This window comes from Leuciscus leuciscus (assembly GCF_965113295.1).
Source record: "Leuciscus leuciscus genome assembly, chromosome: 2".
NCBI lineage: Eukaryota > Metazoa > Chordata > Actinopteri > Cypriniformes > Leuciscidae > Leuciscus > Leuciscus leuciscus.
The window spans coordinates 33,701,783-33,729,710 of record NC_138726.1 but is presented as its reverse complement, the minus strand read 5'-3'; the positions used below and the strand labels follow the sequence as shown (position 1 = coordinate 33,729,710).

Below are 27,928 nucleotides of genomic sequence, written 5' to 3'. Positions count from 1 at the left end.
GAAAAAGACTCAAGGTCTTTTTATTATTTCTTAATCACATTGATCAACTGCTGTCTTACCTTTACAGCTTTTAATAAAGGGAGGTTATTGTTGTATCAAACCCAAAAAAAAAACCCAAAAAAAAACATGCCAAAAAGATTTTCTAAAGCCGTGTTTTATCTTTTATCAGTGTTGTAAATAAGAGGTCAAAGATCCTGTTGCTTGTTTCTTCAAAGCTTAGCTGCATTATTCGCAACACAAACTGACATCATAAACACCTACACTCGCAACAGATGGAGGGCATCCTAACTTCCTGTGCAAAGAGGCTGTGTGTTAACGAGGTGCCGGAGTGCTAATGTGGTGTGTAATGTTCAGATCGTGTGAACCTGTCAGATAATGTGTGTGTGTGTGTGTGTGTCTAAGCCTGGATGTTATAACTTTGTTTATGCTGCATTTTTAGAGTCAACCTAACGTGCCGACATCTGAGCTGCCTGTGATAGAGATTTCAGTGGGCACATCAACCGCCACTAACAACAGCCATGCTGTTAGGAACCTGGTCTGCCTGCTTTAAAAGTAACTTAAATGCCAGTGGTTGCTGTGGTGGATCCCTGTGTGAAATGTCATATTGGAGCAGCCGCTACAGAGTGACTCTCTCTCTTCCCTCTCCCTCATTCTCCCTCTCTCCTCTTTCACTGGAGCAAGGGCTCCAGAGGATGGTTGAAAGCAAGGAAAAAGAGGCAGCCTCGCGACTCTGGCAACCTTTTACCAAGGTCTGACCTTTTGGTCAGGGAAAGAGCTTTTGATGGCGGTCTGTGCAGGCATTCCCCCCCACCAATCAACCACTGAAGCATTTTCCAAAGCAGTGTGAGAGGTGGTTTTTTATTTCATTTATGAGTGTTGAAAGGGAATAGTGAGTAACGTGTGGGCACCTGCATCTATCCCTCATTACACCTCCCTTTTCTTTCTCTGTTTTAAAAGGTAATGGATAGATCAACCTTAAGCTGATGGGATTCAAACCAGCTATTTCGACCTTCCCTGCACTCTTTTCACATCATCTGACAATGACATATATGAGAGGCCGGTGGTTTAATGACAATTGCAGCTTTTACTCTGTGTTATTTTAAAGTTACATTAAAAGTACTGTAAATGCTGCTGCTGTCATGCCATTAGAGCTGCTCTGACAACAAATGCTTCAAATTAGACATTACTCCCACAAATTGCTCTCATGGCACCATTTTATTCCTTGAAACACAAAGACCATTACCTCATGTTATATCAATAACAGACTGTCTCTCTGTTGATTCTATCCTCAAGTATCCAACAGAATAATGGAATTTTTTCCTGAAACATGCTAACTGTATTCCTTACCTTGGCTTAATTAAAACCAGTGTTGTGAAAGCTACTTTGAAACTGTATCTTGCCAAGCAAGCTACAATCATTATTTGAAGTATACTGTCAAGCTACTGTTTTGTAAAAGTAGTTAGTTACACTTACAAGATAGAAACAAGAAGTATCTAACTACATTGAAGTAATGTAACGGGGCAATATGTATATACTACCATTCAAGACTGCATTTATTTGATCAGAAAAAAATATAATTAAAAACAGTAATATTGTGAAATATTATTACAGTTTAAAATAACGTCTGTCTATAGTAGGCTATTTGAATATACTTTAAAATGTAATGGTAAAGCTAAATTTTCACCAGCCATTGCTGTGACTAGGGATGGGACCACTGATCTATATAGAATGACTGGATAGCTCATGACCTCATAAACAGTGAAGCCACCGCGCCGCCATATTGGGATTCCCTATGATTTGACTGAAAAAAACATTGCCTAACGAGAGACAGTTTTAAAATCTAAAGTCTCCCTGTACATTCTCACAACGCAAACATCCTAAGCATTTAAATGGGTATTTGTTTAAAGTCGGACATTTTTCCTGCTTATTAAAAAACGGCTATTTCTTTGCAAAAGGAATAAAAAGCTGTACGAGAACACTAGTCGGCCTTCACTGAAGAGCTATCTTCACAGGTAAGAAAAACAGTTTGATACTATTAATTAAATAGTGAATGGTAAAGACCAATATTTTTGTGAATTGGTGAATATTCAGGCGAATATTGTTTCGTGGCCACGAATTAAAAATACCTCAGCACGTTTTGTTCCCTTGTTTTACTATAGGCTATTGTGGCCACGTTGTAATTCGTTCAATCAAAATGAGGGAGGGAATTAGTTCAACGTGTCCACAATTTATTAAAACGAGGGAACATAAGTCGTCGTAACAACGAATTATTTAGATCAGTGGACAGGGCGCATAAGAACGAGCAGAGAGAGAGAGCCCCGGCCGCGCGCGCGCACTCTCACCGCCTTCAAACAACACGAGCGCTGTTGGCTCTCTCTCCCTCGCGCATATCAACATCAATTGACACAATAGTAAAAAGTCGGAAGACCGATTGTGTTTTATAGATTAGTAGTTTGTTCATATAAAGTGTTTGTTTAGCAAGTACATGTTCAGGAAATGCATAATGGGTTAATGTAACGGTAAACGGACTCTGCACGAAGCTGTTTTGAAGCTGTCAAATGGTGTCGCTATTGGACACTTAATTGTGATTTTAAGGGAAAGGTTTCTTAAAGGCTACTGTTGACTGTTTTATCGTTGTTTTTTGAAGAAGCAGCAGCATTAGATAGATAGATCTTTATTGTCATTGTATGCGATAGCCTACAAAAGTGTTGGAGCAGTCCTCTCCAGATAGCAGCATAGTAAAAAAGATAGAAATATATAAAAATAAAAATATATGAACCTATATTCCCATATACACATACACATCCATATACATGCGCGCAAATGCACATACATACATACATAGCCTACATACGCACATACATACATGCAAACATGCATACATACCTACATACATACATGATATACAATACACATAATATAATATATATATATACGCATACACGTACACACTGTATACATACATACACAATTACACATACATATATATACATATATACATAATTACATATATATGCATACCTGCACATACACTAATTACTCTTGCCTCGGAGAGAACAACACGGACATAGCGACAATTTTGCATATAAATGACTACTTACAGTGCTTGAATTACAACCTATGGGCAGTTTTTCTACATCCTTTTGTGAACGTCGTTTTACACTTGTATGCTGCACAGCGGGTCATCTTAAAAGTGCCGTCGGAGCTACCAATCTCTGTATAGCGGCCGTTGGAGCCCTCTGCTGGTAGGGAATCGTAAGATGGCCGCTCGAACACTTCCGGTTGCTTCACTGCCTACTGGCAGTTTAGAACGTCATCAGCTATCCAGTCATTATATAGATCAGTGGATGGGTCGGTATGAAAATTTCATATCACGATAATTTTGGTCACTATTATCGTTATATAAAATTTTCATACCGTCCCATAGTCACAGCAATGGCTGGTGAAAATTGAGCTTTGCCGTTATCAATATTATCACGGTTTTGTTAAAACGAGATGAAAGTGTTCAAAAATAACTGATGCACACACTGAAAACATTTCAACAAGTTTTATATTTGAAAATCAACAAACAACAAATAAAACAAGCAGCTCTATGGACTTTTTTAAGCAAGATTATATTCTGTGGCATTTCCTTCCTTAAAATGACCGTCGTCAATAACAACGCATTATAACACAGCGCACATGTATCACAACGGACGCGCACGCGATCTCTCGTTTCATTCAAATACAACTTGCCGTCTTGCTTCTCCGTTTTCGATTGTATTGAAAATGAAATCAGAGTTGATTTATTGTTTACTGAGTTTGATAATATTTTTGTGATCATCTTGTCTGGACGATTGTTTTGTACGCTGTAACGTTACAAAATTAATTTATAAACGGGTAAGATTTAAAACATCGATCTGCCTTCCGCCATTCCTTCTCGAATAAAAAACCAACAACATTGCGCACTGCGCCAGCCTGTTGCTGGCTGGACATGATTTACAGTGAGTTATTAAAATCGCGATAATCAAACATGGTTTTAATGATAGGCTAATTCAATTTTAAACGATACTACTAACCGTCAGTAAATTTTATCGTGGTTTATAGTGAAACCGGTAATCGTCCCATCCCTAGCTGTGACAGTCTTAAGTGTCACAAATGAATTAAATAGTTAAACTAGGGTGACAGTATCAAACTTGAGCAGATCCACATAACACCTTGCATAACTGGGCATAACAGTACAGGGATTCAAATCACTGAATGATTTTTGAACATTTAGGGTGAATTGATCCACTACAACAACCCATTGCTACATTTCTGAGTCACTACTGTTTAGCCTTGTTTTTTTGATTATTCAGACATTAAAAACAACCATGTAGTATTTGGTCATGTTACACTGCAGCTTCCTGGATACATTTACTAAATCACTAAAATAGTTACACATATGAAACTATTGTCATGCTACAAAAAGAATTATGTTAGTAATGTCACTACCTTTAGTTAGTTACTCCTTAACAGTCTGTGAACTAATTTGTATCCCATAAACCAGTCCCATTCAAATGAGTTAAATGATCAGTATATAACAGTCTACTGTTTTGAATGATCAGCTACTGCCATATGTTAGTCTAGTCTTGCTTTCCTCTCAGCGTGTCATCTCATTTGTGTGTGTGTGTGTGTGTGTGTGTGTGTGTGTGTGTGTGTGTGTGTGTGTGTGTGTGTGTGTGTGTGTGTGTGTGTGTTTTGAAAAGAGAGTGAGAGAGAGACACAGAGACAGAGCAAGCACCCTCAGGCAGTGAGGGATGGTGGTGCGGGGTCACAGCTGGGTACAATGCTGGGGTTTAAATGTCAGCCTGGCAGGGTCTCCCTCTCAGTGCCATTTTGTGGGACATGTCACATGGTAAAGCACTGGTGGGGTCAGAAGCAGAGCAGGTCTGAAGCCCAGTGAGTGGGCGACTGCTGTTTCTCGCGGCAGGCGTCACTTTGTGAGTCTATCAGCAGAACACTTTTAGAGACTTGCTGTAATACCACAGACATTTAAAATACACTGACTTCAGTTGAGACAGAGTAGCTATATCATGGTGTTGTGAATATGTTAGCAGTTGGTGATTTTCACAGATTGCTGTCCATGCTATAGCAAAAGACAGGTGCTTTGATTTGGGTTATGCAACACACATAAATGATTCATTAAAACTTAAAATATGTGAATATTAAGCGTAGTAGGGCTGTACAACATTGAGTTCTTCTAACAAATCTGGCATGCTGAGGAGTAGAAACTTATCCAGAAGAATGCTAAGAAAAATATATGCTAAGAATAGTGTGCTCTGCATAGATACTTTCGTTCATCAACAACTTTTTATAAACCAAATCAGTGCATTTATTTTCATTATCAGCTCTTTATTATACATGTTCTTTTCCTTTTTAACTCTGACATTTTTAAATATAGTGTATGCCAATATCACATTTATTTTTTCTCATATGTCTGGTTTTTCTGGCGACATGGAAATAGTCATCCTAACCTTTCCTTTTTATTGCATGTCTGTCCCATTCATGCTTTTGCATATGATTGGCGCAATGTTTTTCTCCACAGTATGTCTTTCATCAAGGTTATTCAGTTTAAATGAGGTGCTAATACAAATGCAGATTGTGGAAACACTGCAAAATAATCAAGGCTTTTAAACCCCCCTCAACATGAGCTGATCATTAAAAGTAATGAAGTGATAATGTGCGCTAAACGAATATGTCGCTGATTGTCTGTGGTGTCTGCTCAGCGCGTGCTCTGATATACATATATTTTGCTTGATGTCCTGTGAATCTGTCTGCAGTCTCTCGTAACTGTCAAGGATTCTGTTTCAGTACAGTTTAGCTATGGTTAATGTGCTGTAAACCTCCATAACCAACACCTGCTGACTATCTGACTCCTCTAATGTTGTGTCTGGTGGTAGAACTAAGCAGAGGAAAAATAAAAACAGACAGTTCCTCATAGCAATTCATGGGCATGGGCATAGGCTTCATTACACATTCACCAGAGCTTGAGTTGAGCTCGGTTTTTTGCCTTGAGGCAAAAAGAGAACAGCTTTCATGTGAACTTAAGACACTGTTAGCTCTGGTCGAGGTCTGCTGGAGTGAACTGAGGGAGAAACCCAGGCTCCATAGCATCATTAGCAGTTGTGACACTGTGTTAGACTAGCAGTAATTAAGCGTTGAAATCAAAAAGTGATTGGCAACAAGTCAGGTCTCTGCGTTGGCCTGTTAGGAGGAATTGTGAGGGGATGGATCAAACTGGCCTGGCTCTATTCCATGCTCTTGACCATCTCTTACTCTTCAGACTCAAGGGGAGAAGGTTTTACATGTGTCCATCTAACTTCCCAAGAAAGTTGCATGTAGATTGATAGGCAGGCAACCCGTGTCGAGGATAGTCGTCAAGCTGTGTTTCAGTCATGTTGTCATGGCAATGACTAGGCCGAGGAAAAATGTTTTCTTCCACTGGTTGTGCTGTAGTAATGAAGATGCTAATGAGAATTTATGTGACCATTATGTTGTCTTTTTTCTTCTCTTTTTTGCATTTCTTCTGTGTAATGGCTCTTTCCTTAATGGCTGTCCTCTCTTTAAGTCAGTAACGCGTGCTTTGTAAGTCTGTGGTTGAGGAAGGCAGTGGGTGGTGGAGACAAATGAAATGACAACGAAGTAAACATTTTGGGAGAATTCAGAGCATGTGGCACCGGCAGCCGTCAACTTCAACAGCTATTGATGTGATTGGTGTTTCTCTTGCTCCCCTTTGACGTGTTGTTTTGTGGTGGCATGTATCTGTTAAATCGAAATGTGTATAATGAGTGTTTGCGGTGTAAAAAAGTACTTTAGGTTGTAATGGAGGCTGTATTTGCAGTGTCAAAACTCTTCAAATACATAGACCGTATAAAAAATGCACTACAATGCTCTACAAGGCATTATAGTTTGCTATATATATATATACTGTATATATCACATTTAACAATTAAAATTACCTATTGTAAATGTTGTAATTTACAAATTGTAGATAGTTGTGGTCATACATTTACATATATGCAAAATCTGCAAAATTAGGGATCATAAAAATGGCATGTTTTATGCATGTTTAGGAATGGCCTGAATAATCTACTTCAAATAGCAGATGTTTACGTGTAGTTCACAAGACAAAAAAGTAAATTTACATACGCTTGATTCTTAATACTGTCTCATTATCTGTAAGATCCATGACTGTTTTTTTTTTTATTGTTTGTTTGTTTTTTAGTGATTGTTGTTCATGACTCATCTTTTTGCACTGAGGACAATTGAAGGACTCATACAAAACTAATGCACTACCAGTAATGATCACTATGATTGAGGAATTGCCATGTTAGAAATACTGTCCATTTACATTTATTCACTAAGTGAATTAGAAATGGTCATATATAAAATAATTGTTCATGTATCTCATAATCTGTATTCACTGCAGGGGACGTACATTTGAGGAATGGCTTCAAGCTACCATCTGACAAAGCCATTGATATTTCAGGGTGACATAAAATATCACAGACAAACCTGTCATTTCCTTTCAACTCTCGCATAAGGTAGTGTGCATGCTTCTATCCTTTAAAATCTAGTTTTAGTGTGAAGAAAGTGTATTGCAGTAAAGCCACTGTTTTAGAGTTTTACAAGCATCCTCAGAAAACAAGTAAAAAATGCATATGGAGGTTGTTTTGTGCATGATGGTGAACACTGCAGCATTAAAGAGGCATCCACACATAATATTGTACAAAACCGGTTAGCAAAAGTGGAGCAGTGATCCACAGCTTCTGATTTAAGATTTATTAAAGTGCCCCTATTATGGTTCGAATATTCCCTTTCATGCAGTGTGTAATATAGCTGTTTGTGAATGTAAACGTTCTGCAAAATTGTAAAGTCGAAAGTGTACGATAGAATCAACTCTGAACCGCCTTTATGAGTCGTTTTTCTTTCGCATCCTACTGCTTTACGGTTCTATGTTTACATAATGTCTGCCTATGTTGTACGTTGTCCACCCACAAACAACTTGGCCAGCCACAGCAAGTCATTTTACTGACAACTGCTTCTCAAAATCAAAAATCAAAAAAGAGTTTAATGCAGGATTCGCAAAACGCTTGCTCTTGAAATATAGGTCAGTACCCAGTTTATTTAGACCAGCTTGCTCCTCAGAATCACAACCTGTAAGTATGATTAATTATTGATGTATATATATTCTACCGGCTGTTCAAAATACTTAGTTTTGTGTTTATATTGTGTAAGTTTCCGGCTAACTGGCTAACTCTCGTTATCTTACTGAAATACGTCTGCTAAGCAGCTGTGGGCCTCTATTACCTAAAACTGTGTCTATTAATGCAGATTGTTTGTCGTTCTTACTACTTTGAGTAATGATAAAGGATGGTTTACAAACGTTTGTTACATCAGTCATTCACGTTAGTGCTGGATGAACATATGCACCGTTATTGATACGGTTTGTTGATGGACATACTCTTGTTAATGCTGATGGTGAGGAATGACCAACTGCAACATCTCATAATGTACCTCAAACTGAGTAGCGTATCACTGAGACTCGCACTCAGATTGATATGGTAAAATCGACGTCATTGTTACTGTCTTTACAGTGTGTACAGTCGCTGAGCTTTAGGAAGCATCCGGACAGAGCGGACGTTCAGTTATGGTAATGGCGTTAGCTTCTGACAGGCGCTGTAAGCTGTAGACCAATCGTAACAGACTGGGCCATCTGGCCAATCAGAGCAGAGCAAGCTAATTAGAGAGACTGATTCATCCATCGAGTCGTTTGAGAATCGCTGAAAAATGTGGTGATGTGCAATGTATATTATGAGAAAATGAAAGTGTTTTTTAAGGAGACCTCCAAAACAAAATTAGGAGCCTTTAAAATAGCATAATTGGGTCACTTTATGGATTCATGAAAGAGTATGTGGATAATACAATCTACAAAATAGTGTATCATATCTGTATCCTAATGAAAATCAGGCCATTGCCATAATCAAAAGCCATAATTTAACAGAGACATGCATAACTGATTAAAGGATCTCAGCAGAACTTTCAATTCCTAGATGGATCAGTATACAAGACAAGGGCCAAAAAACATTTTTAAAAGGAAACAAATTAAAGCCACAATACAGGGCTGTGAACCATCACACAAAAATATAATGACATGGATTAGGTTTATTGTACTAGTACAATTGGACTTCTTTGTATTTGTACAAAAGCACATCCATCCTAGCAGATAACTTTTCAAATTACCTGCATGCCATCTGTTGATCACAATCATCTAATGTGAAGCTAAAGCTCTTTTAAGTCACTCTGGATAAGAGTGTCTGCTAAATATCTTGAATGTATAAGTTCCCCACATCAACATGTTGCCTGCTAAAAGTTTTTTTCTGAATGTTTTCTTGTCTCTGAATTTTACATTTTTCGTAATAGTTTCCAATAAACCGGCATAAACTGTGTTAGGGATGGCCTGATAGTTCTTCAGTTCTTGTTAGAGCTATTTTCAACCTCTCACTGTCTTTCTTTATAGTCACAGGCTGCTTTTAAAAATGTCCATTATCCAGATCAGGGGAAAAGCAAGGTGTCATGTGTGAATGAGAGTCCTAATCAGCAGTAATGAGACTGCATACAGGAACAAGGTGGCAGATCTGACACTGATGTATGGATGGTGAGTAATGATGTGTGCGGTGATGGTGTAACAATGGAAGCGGTCTCAGATTCCTTAGTTTACAGACCTGGGATGATCCTAGCAGAAAAAAACAACAGGGACTGTCTTAAAAACATCACTTTCAACTCTTTCTAAGGTTGTTAAATATATGTGGTATTGGACCTATAGATACAAGCTCTGCTCCAACACAAGGTCCTAGTTTATTACAGTGCAGCAGATTATACAGAGATTTTAATGGAGAGATCTTGGGATCTTTGAGCTCTTTGCAGATCATTTCAGGATTCAGCTTCAGGAGATGATTGACCTTTGAGATATCTATTAGTTTGGCTGGCAGTTTCTATGTGAATGTGGACTAGGATTGCAAGATATAGAGCACATGCTTAGAGAAATTAAAAAGTGACATTACATATTTAGAAATCAGAATATATGATTGCACTATTTTAGCGAATACCGGTAAAGTAGGATACTTAATGATGACTTATTATTTAAAAAAATTACATTACTGTATATGCACACACACACACACACATACATACATACACACATTAAGATTTGTCTTAACTGGACATACTGGACTAGCCCAAACCTGTTAATTAAAAGGGGTGTTCATTTACTGGCCATGTTTCAATTTTGTAAATATGACTTTATTTGTCAGAGACAAAACACATTTATCAATGTGATTTATACGTGCCAGATTTACCCAGTGGATACTTTAGGCAAATAATGCTTTTTAGCTTTGTACAAATGTAAAATGAGTCAAGATTATAGTATATTCTAACCATCATCTTATTGTGAGTGAAATAGCTTTTAAGGGCAATACATTTTTTGCGTCATAGCCACTCACATCTCTTGACTTATCAACAATGACATTGTGGTAATCATTCTTTCTACACTTTTAGACTTTCAGCGATTGCTTTTAACATAACTGCAGGACTTGACACATTCAGTGAAGACATCTCATCTGTAGCAACAAAATGTCAGTAAAAAATAAGTTCTGTGAAAGGGACAGACCAAACTCTCCAAATTCTTCAGCAGGAAGATCACAGTGCTTGGTTCACTGGTCTTTTGAGGTTTAAAAGGCAGTAGTGGAGCAGCAGTCTGTAATTACTGCATCGGACAGACTTTTAGTGGTGGCATAAGACACCTTCAGCAATAAGCTTCTCTCCTGATTCTGCTCAAGGGGTTTCTTTGACCTCAAAAATAATGCTTAGGTTTAAAGTGGTGTTTATCAATTACAAATTGTGTCTTAAACGAAACGTTAAAAGTAGGGCACAAATTAGAGAGTGTGGTCATATGATTAAGTAACAACTCTTTTTTTTTTTCTCTCTGTGTATATTTAGCTCAGTCATTTCATAAATGAACCAATAATAAATAACACAAAATTGATTATACATATTTGAGCAGCATTTGAGCAGATTCATCATAACCTTCCATCCAATGTATAAAATGTCTCAAATGCCTAAATGTGCTGCAATTCCATCATTAGGTTTTGTCATATCTCATTTTAAAGTGGCTTCCAAGTATGTCCTTTAAAACGCAAGAACTGCTAATAGAGTCCAACATAATAACCATGGCTAAAGGCCCTGAGAGTACAGTGTTCCTAATGAAATCCATAACTCTTAAACTTTAAAGGGAGCCTATCAGAAGTATTGATATGGGCATTAAGGGAATACTTTAATTGTTGGCCCTGGCCCGAGTAGCTCCAAGTAAGGTGGACTGAACCTTGAGTCAGCATTTTCCACCAGATCAGCAGCAGCGTGGAACAGTAATTGTGCAGCTTAGAGGGTTTTTTATGACTCTGCATAAAGTAGTAAAATTTGTTGAATAGATGTTTTCACAGTGGTACCAGTCAATACCAAGATTTATAAGGATTGTCAATTGTTTCTTCACTTAAATCATGCGTCCAAATGTATCTTATGCGTATGCTGTGTTAAACAGCAGAATGAGCGTCAAAATTTATTTGGCATCCAACTCTTCATATTCCATGAAGTATTATTCTTAGTAACTGTGTCGCCTCATGGTTTGATTTTCTTTATTGGTTTGCTTTTCAATGTTATTTTGAAGCAAAGTCAGCTGGTGTATGTGTTGTTGGGTTTTGATCATGCTGAGTCCGTATACACAAGATGACAAGCGTAGCATTTACCTTGATCGCTAGCTTGTTCATGGCTTTGAACCGCTTGGCATGGGTCTAGCTCTAGCCTAGATTCAGACAATGAGGGAGCTTATTTTAACAAGCTAATCTACGGCAAAGACTGCAGCGACATGGCCGACACATATCTCTCCCTAAATTAGTCCTTTAAGCCTTATATATGTATGAGACATAGCGAGCCAAATGTTAGCGCTCGCCAATTAGTGCAGCAGTGTTCAGTGTGGATTAGAGGCGGGTTGTTTTTTTTCCCATCTTCTCCCCTCCACCAAATCTCTTTCATCCATGAAGGGAATGTAAAGTTAATTCACTCCAAAATACCCTGAAAATGTCACACAACATCCTGATGTTAGCTCTCAGTGGTGAAGTGAATTCATGTTCTAAACTTGCCAAAAATGCAAAGTGTTAAAATGCTCTGACAGACAGGATATTTATTAAGCAAATGCTTGTTTTCTCAGTCTTTCACATAATGCTGAGTCAAATAGTTGATTGATTGGGCTACTTTTTCTTAAAACGCGGTCACAATTACCGTTGTTTGGGCGGATTTTTTTTGCACCAAAATTGGCTGACTGACAGTGGGGTCATACTTGGTAGCCCACTTTGAGAAAAGGCCAAATAAAATTGCCGAATGGGAATTTGCCTGCGCCACTCCCCTGGACATAGAGGTATAAAAGGAGCAGGCATGCACTACTCATTCAGATTTGTTTTTCGGAGCCGAGTGAAGTGTAATCTATTGGGGGTTGCGACTAGTCGGCTTTAATGCTCTGCCATGACACTTCAAGCTTGATGTCAACTATTCGCTGATCATGACCCATAGAGTACCCAACAGGACAGGAAATCTTTCCACTTCTACACTCCATTTCCAGCAGTTAAAATGACAAATAAATGTCTACTCCGAGAGCACTCCACAAGATATGTTTGATTATACCATCTGGATGCTCAAAATGTATTGGGTGAACGCACGTTTTAAACAGATTATTGTACATGTAAGTTAATCGCTGTTCTAAACTAATGCGCTGCTGCATTGTAACGCACAAACATACAGACAGTAGCTCGCATGCACACAGAATCATTCAGTAGTGCATAAATGTATTGTCAACACTGTTCTGTGATTTATCAGTAAAATAGCTTAGAAACTGAAAAGATCTAGGCTAGCATATATTTTTTAGTAACTAAAACCCACAGCTTCACTATTAGTAGAGAGACGCTGCCAGGTAGAATTAATTCACATGAAATCGCTCTTTCACTAATGCATTCATATAAATGTAATCTTTACTGTGCTACTGTGCTTATCTGATTTAGAACTAGCAGTTTTCTGTGAGAAATATAACAACCCAAAGACAAAAGAACAAAAAATAAAAGCTGTTATGTAGGAGAAATAGCCTTGTGGGCAGTGCTGTGCAGCGATCTGAAAAAGCAAGCTTCCTCTAAAAGAGCAAACACAGACAGAGAGCATCTTTTTAAAGATACATCTCTGCCTGAATGTCTCTGGGTATATCGATATCGCTCATCCTCGGACTGCCAGAATCTTTGTCTCGTGTTTGGGTCACACACACGCCGAGACAGTGTTCGTAGATTGTTCATGTCCTCACTGCGAGAACATGACCATGGAAACGTTCCGATCACAACTCTCTTTTATAGTAAAAGGAGTAGGGCTGGTCCGAATACCATTTTTTGAGCTTCGAAGCTTCGGTAGTAATGAACATCGAATATTTGAAGCTTCGGAGAGAGGGGGCTGAACATATTCTTCTCTCTAATAAAGGCAGGAATCTCTATGTGTCGGTATGTCCGTTTGCATTTTTATTATTTCGAGAACCGTTCATCCAATCGACTTCACAAGGGAGTGCAGTGTCGCATTTGGTGCAATACAGATGGACACGCGAGACGCGACACATTCAGAATTAATAAACTTTTAATAAACTACAGAACAGCGCGAGCGGGAAGCGGCGCACCTCACGCGGGCAGGGCTTATATGTCAGTAATTTGCAAACCGAAGCATTGAGAACTTTGTAAGTGTACAGACAGTTTAATAAGAAGATACTTTATAAAGACAGTACATTACGCGTTTACAGGCAGCGGGCATCTTGGAAAACAGACTCGATTAATCGAGCCACGAACGCCCTGCTACGTGAGCTGGTCGATAGGAATTACGTTTGTGAAATCTAATGTAGCAGGGCGTTCGTGGCTCGACTAGTCGATACTGTTTTCCAAGATGGATCCTGCCTGTAAATGCGTAATGTACTGGCTTTATAAAGTATCTTCTTATTAAACTGTCTGTACACTTACAAAGTTCTCAATGCTTCGGTTTGTATGTAGGGACCCTCATTATGCTACCGTGTTAGTGTGAGGCTATTTTGAGCCTTGTTAGTGGTATTAACTTGCGATTTGTTTTTCCTCATTCTGTGCCCCATATACTAGTGTTATGAGCTAATCTGTTTTTAGAGATAAAACACTTTATATTCGATTATCATGAAAACGCACCCCAGGGAACGATCGACTCGGTAACCATGTGTTAATTACCCCAAGGTTCATTTTTCACTGGAGTTGTCCTTTAAGTTAAATGAAAAACGAGATTAATTTAGATTGATAATAATGGGTAAAAAGGCTAATACGTTTTGTTTCTATTTGTTTCCACAATGTCAAAGCAACGCAGCTTAACCCAAAACACAAGCTCAGGCATGCACTTCGGTCCATACAAACTCCGCTGTTCTGCGCTGTAGCCAGAGAACACTCCCGTTGCTGGAACACTTTTAGGCGTCGGTTCTATTTCTAGCATGCACGCGTTTTCCGCGTGGCTCGAGCCGCGCCTGAGATGCGTGTCTCACGCAGGCAGTATGCAAACTCCAACCTGTTAACATGGGAGTCGAAATAAAAACGGACACCACGCAGCTGAGACGCTCACGCCACTCAGCCAGTATGTCGCCGGCCTTATTCAAGCGCGAATGAGAACCGTTTCGCGGGGGATCCCAGGTGTGCAAAAAAACGAAACAAAAAAAACGAATATTCGGATGTCAAATTTTCAAATCGAATACCAACCCACCGAACGAATATTCGGGTCCAGCCCTAAAAAGGAGTCACCTCAGCTGCTCCTGTCACGGTCCTTCTGCAATGCACAGGGCTACGGTGGCTAGCGTTTAGGGCAATCTGAGTGCAACAATGGGAGCTTTTCCCCTGGGTAAATCCCCATGGACCTCCTATTCCTCGTCTTGCAAATTGCGCCCGGTGGAGCTCCCGGGTTGAGTTCAGCATTGCATCAAATGGCGCAGCTGATTACTCATTTGGGGCTCCAGATGAGGATGAATTATCAAGTTTCGATGCTGAGTTGGCGACCATGCTTCCCCGGGCCGCCGCGAACATTGGCCTGGAGTGGAATCCTCTGCCCTGTCCCGAGTGTTCGCAGATGATTGGTTTCTGGGCTCATTTTCTTCATCTCTAACGGCGAAGGCTTACAGTGCTGCTGGACAGGCTGCTTCCGCCTTGCATGCCAAGGCCATCCTGCAGGTATATCAGGCCAACACCCTTAAAGATCTGCTCTAGGTTAGTTCTGAGCTGGGGATTGATGCAGGAACTGTGTTCGGCAACCAACTTTGCTCTACAAGCGACGAAGGTCACGGCGGAGAATTCTTTGTTTTCTTTTCTTTTTGTTCCACCTCCAGCCAAGATGAAGAAGGGTTTCTACTGCCGTTACTTCATCTTGCCATAGAAAGGTGTTGGGTTGTGACCAATCTTAGACCTCTGACTTTTGATTCAACTCACGTTCAAGATGTTAACGCAGACATGCCTTCGCCAACAGGATTAGTTTGTGGTGATAGACCTGAACGATGTGTACTTCCATGTCTTGATTTTTCCTGCTTTCAAAGGTCAGGCATATCAGGACAAGGTCCTTCCTTTCAGGCTGTCCCTCCCACCTCAAAAGTTGCAGAGGCTGCCCTTTCCCAATTAAGGGAAGATGACGTTAGCATTCTGAACGAATGAATGGCTGATCCTAGCTCACTCTCGAGATTTGTTGTGTGCACACAGGGACCTGGTGCTCAGACACCTCAGCCGTTTGGGGCTTCAGGACAACTGGGAAAAGAGCAAGCTCTCCCCAGTGCAAAGCATCTCTTTTCTTGGGATGGAGCTGGATTTAGTCACTTCGACCGCATCACATGAATGAGCGCGCTCAGTCAATGCTGAACTCCTCGAAGACTTTTGGGGGAAAAACAGTGGTTCCACTGAAACAATTTCAGAGGCTCCTGGGGCATATGGACGGGCTACATGCCCAAAATTCCCACTATCCTTTTTAGGGACTAAGTGGTAAAATTGCAAGCACTGCCCTAAGATGAGGCAGACCCTGCCTTGTCATTGCTGCGTCTACTACGCGTCCTGCATGTTTACTTAAACCCATCTCTTCCGCCAGTCACTGTGCTTATAGAACTTCCTCCCTCTTCAGGTAGGACCTACTGCAGAGACTTCTTTACAAGTGTGCTACTTCCCGGTGGGTAAGTCCATGTGATGTATTCTCCACGTGTTAACCTACCTTCGGGCAGAATGTGATCTCCGTAGTGTTCCTTTTTCCACATGGAAAAAGGAACGCTTCCTCTGTGCTTCTTTGTGTCCACACAGCTGTGAATTAAAAAAAAAAAGAGAGAAAAGGTCAGAAGACTGGCTGAAGTATCCTTTTCCCATGGTAAGTACTGTCCTCTCTTTCCCTGCATGCGACGAAGGACCACCAAAACCTCATAACACGGTTTAGCTGTTGTGCCATTTTCCCTGGGGGACCCTTAGTGTCAGTCATCAACACCACATAAAAATGACTGACAGAGGAATGTCTCATTTATTATTGCAACCTCCGTTCCCTGATAAAGGGAATGAGATGTGGAGTCCTTCCTGCCACAGCGATGAACTTCCCACTGAAATGGCCGGGACACTGTCTCGGCTCTTCAGCACAAACCTGAATGAGTGGATGCTAGCCAGCTCCTTTTATACCTGTATGTCCGGTGGAGTGACACATGCAAATTCCACTCGCCAATTTTCATTGGCCTTTTCTCAAAAAAAGCAGAGATGATTGGGGCTCCCAAGTGTGACATCATGTTTCGTTCCCTCCATCCATCCTGGCACAGATTTAGCATCAGGTTCACGTTGGTCACGCTAATTTGCAGCTTTGCTCAAAAGAAAGCTGCTTTATTTGAATGTGACTTCTGTGTGAACTTTGCTTCATACAACGCTACTAGGGGTGTAACTATTCACTCGATTTCTCGATGGATCGATTACAAATCCTGACGATGCATATGCATCGATCTTCAAACATGTATTTTTGAATCGTGAATCGTTGATTTCGGTCAAAAATCTATTTAAAATGCAATGAATCTAATTAAGATATTCAATAGTGATTCAGTGCTTTAAAATATATAAACATTAAATGGCTACATGCGCTAATTCATGGAGACATTGTGCATCATCATTCACGGCCTCACCATTCGCGGCCTCACTGCTTTCCTTCACTGACACGTGCTGCAGTCTTTACCGCCTTTCGCTGGATTGCGCTCACGCTCTGTCCGTAGCTCTCATTGACACATTTTTGAGCAACCCACGTTTGAGCTGTCCTTAGGACGGACACTGCTATTCAGATGAGTAGATGACAGCTCTCTATCGAGACAGCAGTAGTCCTGAGTCAAACCTCTCAAGCCATTTATAAAGCTGCCAAGTCATTGCGTGGTCACTACTGATGAAATAAAATACCTTCATTGCATGGAAAAGTCACCGTTATTTTCTATAAGATAAAATACTAAAGTTTTGCATAAAATGGGTCATACCATTGACATTACCTTTCCTGAACAGTTGATGTAAAACCCTGCTTATTCAAGGGCGCACATTTATTGCATGGATGGAGCAAACACATAATGTAAGTGTCTACAATCAGAGGCGGGCACAAATACATCAAAAACTATTTTGTTACAAACTACAAATACTGGCTCATGTAACACAATAAAATACAAAATACTGATGTGAAAAATGTATTTAAATAAAATACAAGTAATTAGTATTTTGAAAATACAAAAATACTCCCACAATAATCTTAAGTCTTTTTTTTTATTACTGAAAGGTCAATAACACAAATAGTAGCAATAACACAAATATGAGAAATGTGTAAATTCAAAATGGCGAAGTAGCAAAATAAAAAAGCATGGGCATTTCACTAAATCTCTACAGGGCCTGAAATAGCTCCCTCTGACTTAAATGGCATGTATAGCTAAGTTCACATCAATGGTGTGGTAGGCTGCCCTTAATAGCAAAACGTGTTTGATGTAGGCTTGAAAATCGGATGTGTTACTGTAGCAAGGATGGCTTCGTTTACATCCGTCTTCAGTTGCAGGAAGTTGCTGAACCTCCTCTCAAAGCCAGCTAAGGTAGCTTGCAAAATGTGTGAGCAGTACCGCAGGTTTGAAGCTTGCAGGTCTTGTAATTTAGCTTGGAGAGTCGGTAAAAGCTCACCATAGAAATATGCATTTTGCCCTTGAAGGCGATCTATCGAAATGGCAATAGGCTTCAACACTGCAATATTCCTCAATGAAGTCAAGTTCCACTTCTCTGAATAATGGAAGTTGTAAGGCAGTCATTACCTTAATGCCGTTTTTAAGAGGAGCAGTGCCACTTCTCCTGTGTTCAAAATTCATTCGCTTCTTGGAGGGAGCCAGGGTGTCTACAGGGTCTACAGGGTGTCACGTGATTTTCGTGCATCTAACCTGGACATTGCCATTGCCAACATCAGACCGAAAATATGGCAAAATCATTTACTATGGTGATAAGCATATGGTGATTTTTCTTAAGTATTTAAGTATTTGAAATACTCTAAATACTCTTCCTCAAAATATTTTGTTACAAACTACATTTAATTTTTTCCACACCTGCAAAATACAAATTACAAAATACACTAAAGTAATTAAATACGTATTTAAAATACATTTAATTGAAATACTGCCCATGTCTGTCTACAATGCATTGTTCCGGTGAATCATAAATGATAAATGAAATTTAACTTAATAACATTAAACTGACTGTATGAATGAGACCGCACCTTTACACTGTCACAGCTAACACAGCTACATGGCAACTTCATACAGCATGGCATACAACTTGGGATTGTATGAAAAGATATAATTTTCATAGCTGTTTCCTATTAAAATGATGGTTAAGTTTAGGTTTAGATCGTATGCTTTTAATATGATTTTGCCATCTTGTACAAATTATGACTGAGTTGGACTAGCCCAAGTCTTTTTTTGCACAAATTAAGTGCACAAACCTTGGTAATGATAGATATGAAATATTAGGAGTGTACAATATGTAGGCTACTGTAATTTGTGGCACCTAATACTAAATACTGTACAGCTGTAACATATTTTCAAGCAACATCAAAAATCAATTACCCTGTTGAGAAATGTAGTGTTAGACAAGTTAATGGGTTTGAGAGTTAAATGCATTAAACAAAGAAAAAGTATAACAAAAGTGTGAAAATAAGCAGTTTCATAAATACTCCTTTAACTCTGAATTGACCACCTAAAGCCTACATTGCACTATCAAGCATCTACATTTGAGACAGAGGGTTATACTTGAGGTAAGATACAGACAGATGGCTCAGTCTGTGAGTATGGTTGGAGGCATGGTTTAGGCAGCCTGACTTCACCCTCTATCCAGATGCGTGTTTAACATCACTCTCTCCTTCTGCAGTCAGTGATTTAGATTGATCAGAACAGTATTGTTTGTCAGTCACCGCAGGACTCTTTACAGCCGGAAGGCGTGCAATGCTGTTTCTATATAGTACTGAGTGGCACTGCAGCTATTGGTTCAGTTACAAGTTAGTGTTAATGTCCTTGTTGAAAAATGATATTGCATTGTTGGGTGACATTAAATGTCTGTAATTTCATATATCATTAAGGTTTTTTGTGTTGTCAGAAATGGCAGTGAGGTTTTTAGTCATCCAGATTTTATTCTCTAAGAAATTACACAAATGGTTGATGCATCAGCGGTTGAAGCTGTGAAATAATAATTCAATGCATATTAGGACACAGATGCACCATTCTGGCTGGCATTTATCATAGAAACAGACAAAATAGGCACATAGTCATAAAGTGGATACACAAAAAATTATTATGAAAAAAATGTTAGTGTGCTTATCTAGCCATTCTGTGGTTTTGGGCTTGTTTGTCCATGTCGAAGATCATATTTTGTATACAAGTCATTCACTACAGCACGCCCATTCTTACAGCAAGAAAGGAAAAGAAAGCAAAATGAAGAGAGGTGAGGTTAAAGGTGGAAGTATGTCTGGCCGGTGCTCACGCTAAGGTGTGTTAATCGGATATTGAGATTCTGGAATGGGTGAACCACTTTATTTGTTACTCTCTCATTTCTGCCAACTCCAGCTGTCACGCTGTGGGACAAAGAGGGGTAAGCAGGGGACAACAGAGGGAGGAGTGCAGCTGAAACCAAAGATAAACCGAAGACCCCTCCGCAGGCTCGTCATCTGCATTTGACGGGACCCCACCCCCAGTTCCTTCAGCACACAAACACACACACACACACACATACACACACAAATACAGCCACTTACACCTCACGGGCACATGTTGTGTAGCTCTTACACACTCTCCCTCTCTGAGTTCTTGCATTGCTTTCTCTTTCTCTCTCTCTTACACACACAGAAACAGTCAAACCCCCCCCCCCCCCATTCTCTTCGTTAGACTTGGTAATCCCTCTCTGCTCGCTGCAGCTGTTGCCCTCCTCAAACCTCACAATAGTCCCCGAAAATTGTGATATTTTTTTAAATAAGAACAAAATAAATTCCTCTTTTTGCAGCTTTAGTCACTACTTCACTACATGGGCTCCATCTCACTGATCATAAAGTCTTTTTCCTTGCCCTATTTTGTCGACCATCAAAACTAGAATTATATTATTTATTTATTAGTATGCGGTTATTTATATTTTTAAGCATACATTTTTTTTAAGGTATTATTTCAATACAATTATGCAAAAAAAAATTGCAAGGAAATAAATGATTAGATATTTAGTTGAAGAGGGAGGCAACCAGGCATTTTATGTAACGGGGAAATGCTCATATGTCAAATATGATCTAGTCTTAGTATTGTGCAATGCATGTGTGTGTTACATTTTATTTTTAATTATTTAATATGCAAGACGATGTTTGAATTGTAATTGATTTATATTCTTTGAAGTCAGTCCTAAAACGACGGGTCGATACAGTGGTCAGTGAAGCGCCCTTCTCTGTCTGGCTCGTACGAAGTAGTTGGTGGTGGGCGTTGCAACATTAGTTCGTTTTGATTGCGATATAACGGGTTAAAGACGTGGGAGAAAGCTTAGGGAAAATCCAAGCGCGAGGAATTCAGCAGGCACAGAAATCCCGAATAGTTGAACAAATGAGTGACAAGCTCTCCGTCCATTCAAGCTGCCCTCTCTACCCCGCGCGCGCTGATTAGCGCCCCTCGAGCTGTGGGCAACATGTGGAGGCATCGCTATAGCAACCAGTGGATGTGACATGTGCTACAGACAGCGACTCGAGTCTCGCTGAATATAAGGAGGGGCTCCGTGAAAAAAACCCAGCTTTTCAGGCGCACATGATCATTCAAAGGACAAGACAACCCACTGCAGCTTCTTATAAGTCTTTAGGAAATGTGTCGGGCGATTTGGCTCGCCTTTTTCTCCCGCTCCCGTCTTTATCTTTCAAACTCTTTTATTTATTTATTTATTTTTTCAACTCTTCTAAAAACACTGTGAACAGTGACGGTCTTTTGTTGAGGTGGACGCGAACGCGGAGGTGAAAAACTTTTCTTAGCTAGCGGGATTGAGAAAGGAAGCTGCAGTCGCCAAGCCGGACATCTGATGTAGAAAGGCGGAATAGGATCTTGAAAAGCATCCGTCGCGCGCTGGTAGAAAATGGAACAAGGTAACTATCTATCTGGACTTGCACCTGTCTGTATGTCTGATGCACGTGTATAGTGGTCGGGTAAATTAATGTAACGAGTCTGTGAACGCGCCATTAAGCGTCACCTAAAACTTATTGCGCATCCGGATGCATCTGGACTGATAATGAGAGTGACACTGTCCTGCAAGACTTGCTACATGGCGGTGCTACAGCATGGCAAATTTCATCGTGCTTTTCATTTGAAACGCTTCTGCTGATAGAAGCGCGTGCATAGTTTGCGATTTTATGGCCAAGATGGTTTGCAGATGTTATGTAATTGATATGGGTCGTGAGTCAATATAGAGTGGTGGTAAGCGCTGTGCAGATGGCACAGATACTAACAGAAGCAACATTCGGTTAATTTTTTTTTTTAGAGGGAGGAATCGGTGTTTAGCTGGTCGTTTGTGGGAAATCGATCGCATTGAAAGCGGTGTGTTTCGTCTGCATGGGTCTTCGCAAGTTGCATATGACTCTGAGCCAAAAAAATAAATAAGAAGAAGAAAGATGCGTTAGGTAGCCTAGATGGGTTGATAAATGAAGAAAAACTTCTCTCACAATTTGGGATTATTTACAAGGACTATTCATTATTTCATTTAGCCTGTCTCTGATCATTATATTTTTAATAAATGTTCCATAAACGAGCTAAAGAACGAAATGTAGGGCAATAATGTTTTATTCTTTAACAAATTGCAGTGATCATAGATTCATTAAATGCGTATTCTACATATTCAGCTTTAATGTCTGACGTGTTTAATGTAAATATTTTTAAGTCTAATCTCTAATTTACATGGAAAGTTAACTTAAGTGAAATGTAAGATATTTTTAAAGCCATAATGCATTAGGCTACATATATTCCCTGATATACAAATTCATTTTGGATTATTTTTCCAATAGTATTCCCCATACATGCTGCAATTTAGACGATCTTCTTATAAATAGTGAAACAGAAATATTTTTCTCACCTAATACAAATTATAGTCTTTTTTTTAAGAGTTTTAAAAATTATAATAGAACTTGTATTTCAAAACACAATGACTGTTGCTTTTCATTTGTCTCATACGTGTGCATGATGTTTATGTTATTTTTCAAATTGATTTAGTTTCAACATATTTTAAAGATACAGAGCTGAGTTTTGAGTGGATGAATGATTTTAAGGTTGAGAGATTAATGTGTGTAAAAGTTAAAGGATATCTGGGCGGCCCTTGTCTCAACTTTTCACCCATCACGGTCTCCTCCACCCAACCCTTTCCTCAATGATTTAAATCAGCCAGAGCATCCCAAATCCATCTCCATTTTATCCATCCTCAAATATACAAATCCTCCTGTTAATCTTAAAAAAAAAAAAAGATATATATTTTAAAAAAAGTCCATACGTATAGATTGCTTAAAGTAAAAAATTTAAAAAATGTCTGTAGGTGAAATTTTTCTGGCCGTACATTGGGCAGTGGCCTTTGTGTTAGGTGTTCATTTTTATTTTTATTTATTATTTATTAGAACAGTAATCCTGGATTCAAGTGTTATTTTGTATTGACACTGATTCACTGCTTTACAAATGTTGTTATTTTATCACTTAATATAAAGAGAAACATTAAGATTAATATGTTGTCAGTTTGGTAAAGTTTCAGTCAAGAGATTGATTAGCTGAATCTGTGGATAAGCAATATCCGATGACCCTGGAAACACACCCATTAATTCAGGAACACATTTCACCCAGTAACATTTTTCTTCTTTTTGTTTGCAATGTCTTGCTTTTCCCTGTTTTTTTTTTGATTTTTTTTTTTTTTTTTTTTTTTTTTTTTTTTGATTTATGTTTATCTATATTATATTATATACTATATAATTTTCAACTCCAACATTTTTTTCTCATATCTCTCATTTAGATTAAAACAATTAATTTTTTCTTTTCTTTTTCTTTTATATATTTAAATGAAACATATTTTCACTGGAACACATTTAGGTAGAGAGACTTATATGCCCAGAATTCCTTGTATTTTTAGTTCAAATAAGGTACTTTTTTAAGAGAAAGCTTGATTTGAACCTGTCTGTCTGTTTTTCAGTAGACTCCTGTGAATCAGAAATTTGCAAGTCCAATTTTATTCCCTACAGAAGAACAAAACCATAAAAGCATAAAGGATTCTGTCTCTCCCTCCCTTTCTTTCTTTTTCCCCCCTGTCTCTTTTTTCCTCATTTTTTTTTTTCTCTGCTTTTACGTAAAGTGTATCTTTGCGGGTTTTCTATTATGAGACCAGATGTGTTGCAGGAAGAGAAGATTTGACATTATTTCAGTTGAAATAATCAGCAGATTTTTCTTCAAAAGAGATTTCCACATTACAACATACCATGTTGAGTCTGCTTTGCATTTTTTCTGTCCTCATATTAAGAGAAGTTATGTCGTTGACAGGTTATTATTTTTCTAATAATTCCTCAATGACATTGATTTTTTTTTTCTATAATTTTTTGTTATCAGTTATATTGATTAATTGTAATATATACCAACATAATATATTTAGACCATGATAAACATTTTTGCTAAGCAACTACTTTGTACATATGATAAAAAAAGAATTGTCAACTGTGCTTTGGCATAGGGGTTTCATATTTATTTGATATATATATATGTGTATATATATATATATATATATATATATATATATATATATATATATATGTATGTATATATATACATATATATATATATATATATACTGTATACTTCACAAATATACTTTAGGTTTCATTTTGGTAGTCGTCATAAATTTCATATACACTGTAACTTGCATTTAACTAAACTACCTCAGGACATCATTTTTGTTTTTTCTTTAATATCTTCTCCTTTTTTGATCCATTTTCCAGTCCCTTGCTCAACTGCCTAATGCATGTATTCTATTTAGTTATAATTAATTGCGGACATTATTTAGCCAAGCACAATTTTCTTTTCAGAGTCAGCTTTTCATGTTAGAGATCTTTTCATGTAATTCGATTGAGAGCGCTAAGCCTATAGAGGGATGGAGGGAAGGAGAGAGGGGGGTTTCTATTCCAGCTGAATGCGCCCTCCTCTCTCTACACACTCTCCATGCAACGTTTGATGGGTGGAAAGCAAACCATTTCTGCACCAACAAAAGCTCACAATCACAAAAAGTAGAAACTAATCCTTGGAAACTACTAAACCTCACATTTAGGTGCTAATATTTTCTGCAATGTGTAGCCAGTGTATGGGGGATTTCAGTATCTGATTAAATGGAGTGGTATATGTAATTAGAGCTTGAATTAAATATGTTGTGCTTCATGAATTTGCATCCTGTTATACAATGTGTAGTAGTCCTAAATGTTGTTTAATGCTTTAAGAAAAACAATACATCAATAACAAATATGAAGTATATTATCAGTATTCAGGAAACAGAAAATAGTCATTGTTACTAAAATACTGATCAGAAAAATCAATCATGGGATGGCAGCTCACATGGCTTATAGTTTTGTGATCAGTCGGTTGGTATGATAGCACTGAATGTGAATAGAGGCAGATTAAAAAAAAACTGAACCCCATTCTAAAGGCCTTAGTCTATTCAGCCTCACAAGGCATTTGGAAACAATACGCTGCCAATCCCCCAGCAGCTTAGCCCCGGCTGTCAGCCCTCCCCCCGAGGGGCTAACAAGCCTGACAACCCCCTCTACAGTGGAACGTTAGCGGGGCCCGGACCTTTTAGGTACTCCCCCTCAGCTTAGCCCCTCTCCCATTTTATTAACTTGGAGGTCTGAGCCAATTCCCCCATCCCGACCAAACCCAAGACTTGGAGGCTAATTAGCAACAAGCTGGTACAGTGAGGACCGACCCTAATTGCTCTGTGGTGGTATGCTTTAACTTGCCAAGGCAAGAGTGGAGCAGGCCTTCACTTCCCAAGTGTGGGCTTGAGTTGTTTGTACGTCAATGTGTACAAGAAGTAATAATTTAAAGCAATAAGTGTCTTGCCACCTAATTTAAAGTACCATATCAAAACACCAATTGGAAAACACTCTTATCCTGTGACCAGTTGAGGGATATAGAAGACTCATACAGTATACAGTAAAAACAGTAATATTGTGAAATATCATTACAATTTAAAGTTTTTGTTTTTTTAATGTAATTTATTCCTGTGATGGCAAAGCTGAATCTTCAGTTTTCAGTCTCACATGATCATTCAGAAATCATTCCAATATGCTGATTTGGTGCTCAAGAAACATTTATTATCTTTATTGTTGAAAACAGTTGCAATGCTTAATATTTCAATCCATGATGTTTACCAGGGTTTCTCTCTCTTGTCTGTTCTAATTTCAGAGAGGCAAACTGAACCACATCCCCCTGGTCAAACACAGTCGAGTGGAGCCAGGCAACTTTTTGATTCTGGTGGTGGTCTCCATGGTTTTTATTGTCATGGTGTTGGGGATGTCAGGGACTCTGTACTGCTTGCGCCACCGCTCCCACCATAAACTGAAGGAGAAGCTCACTGGTTTGGGAAATGACACGGGCCACGATGCCACGGCAGCCTATCAGGTAGGAGCAGACCAATTACTTCAGCCAATCATGTTTTCTGACATTCATCGGTACATATTAACATGAATAAGCATTCCTGTTTTTAAGATAAACTAAGCAAATTGTACTCGACCAAGGTTATTTCCACATCCAATCCAGCAAACCAACCCTTCCAGAGTTACATTGTCCATATTTGCGATCATCACCAGGTGTAATGAAGGTTCTTAATTGTTCCCGAAATTATTGTAGCTCATTAACAAAAAGACAATGGAGTTCATTTAAAGCTTTTTTTCCTTAATTGTGACCCATTGGAGCAGGCGCAGATGTTCTTGCACGACAGCGGTGTTTAATATGAATCCTAATTGAGGCAGAGCCCTTTTTAGCAGGGAAATGAGTTTGTTGTCTGACCTTTCTTTCACGGCTCCTGGAGGGAGGGCTTGCGGTGAAGGCTTATTGATTTTGTGTTGGGCTCAGCTGTACTCATTGAGACTGGATCGCAGGGTGCAAGCGCTTGGCTTCCTCCCCCGCCTTCAATATTTAATAAACCTCTCACACTTTGTCGAGAAGTCCCTTCCATAAACGTTGGCCCTATCAGTGTGGCAAAATAACTTGTGTTTCTTAATATTATTATGATGCAGTCACACATTACGTCCTGTGACTCCTTTGCTTTGTTTTCATTTCAGCTTTTAATTACTTTGTATTGATTTTAATTTGTGTGTTATGTTGTCGTATGGTAGTATATTGAGAGTGTTTTCAGCCCTTTAGATCTGCCAGGTTTTTTTTTTTTTGTAAGCGCATAAGATTAAAGGCATAGACACGGCTCGTACTGTGTAGTTGTAAGGGATTTCCAAACTGCTGTAGCTGGATTGAATGCAGTCTTGTGCACAGGGACTCTTACAGTGAAACATGCAATTAGAATCAGTTCTGCCGCAATGATTCTGTAGCAGATCAAAGCACACACACACACCACCATCACCACTGCCACCCACCTACTCTCACACACACACACACACACACACACACACACACACACACACACACTTTCCTAAACACTTGCATATTCACATTTGTTTGTTCTCCCTATTAATACCTTATTATTCAATACGTTTCTTGTTCTTAAAACGTTAATCTGAATCTTGCCTATACCATTATTGCCAAAATGTGAAAAAGGTCAAAGTGTTATGAGATCAACTGTATTTTTCAGTGCTTTCAGTATTTTTTAAATACAGTTCATGGTCCTCTTTATATCCCTCACATTCTGACCATACTTGTAAAATCCAATATCCACCAGGAATTTTTCATTAAAATAAGTTTTGTAACCATGCACTCTTTATAAAAGATTTACATTTTGTTCATTTTCTTTTGTCGACATCAAAGGGTTATTGTTACTTACATTAACAGCATGTTTTGTTTTTTACTTTAAGTAAAGTGATAAAAAAAAAAAGAATTAGACATTAAAGGATAAACATTATTTTTTATTTTTTATTGAGTTATAAATCAAATATGTTTTGCTTTTGCTAATTGTTTTTGTAGTTATATTCTTCTCTTTTGCTCTTTGTAAGATAAATATGGTTGCTAAATTATTAAATGCAAATGTAATTAATTTTGCTTGGTTGACTGATTAAGAGAAGCAAATGTATG

The 27,928-nt window shown here is 38.7% G+C and overlaps 1 protein-coding gene across 1 annotated transcript in view; it reads left to right on the top strand.

Moving 5' to 3' along the window:
• ptprn2 (protein tyrosine phosphatase receptor type N2) overlaps positions 1 to 27,928 on the top strand; it is a 263,712-nt gene that overhangs the window by 199,667 nt on the left and 36,117 nt on the right. Inside the window, exon 13 of the mRNA XM_082162142.1 lies at positions 26,093 to 26,308. Within this exon, the coding sequence (XP_082018268.1) occupies positions 26,093 to 26,308 (216 nt within the window). The remainder of the gene's footprint in view (positions 1 to 26,092; positions 26,309 to 27,928) is intronic.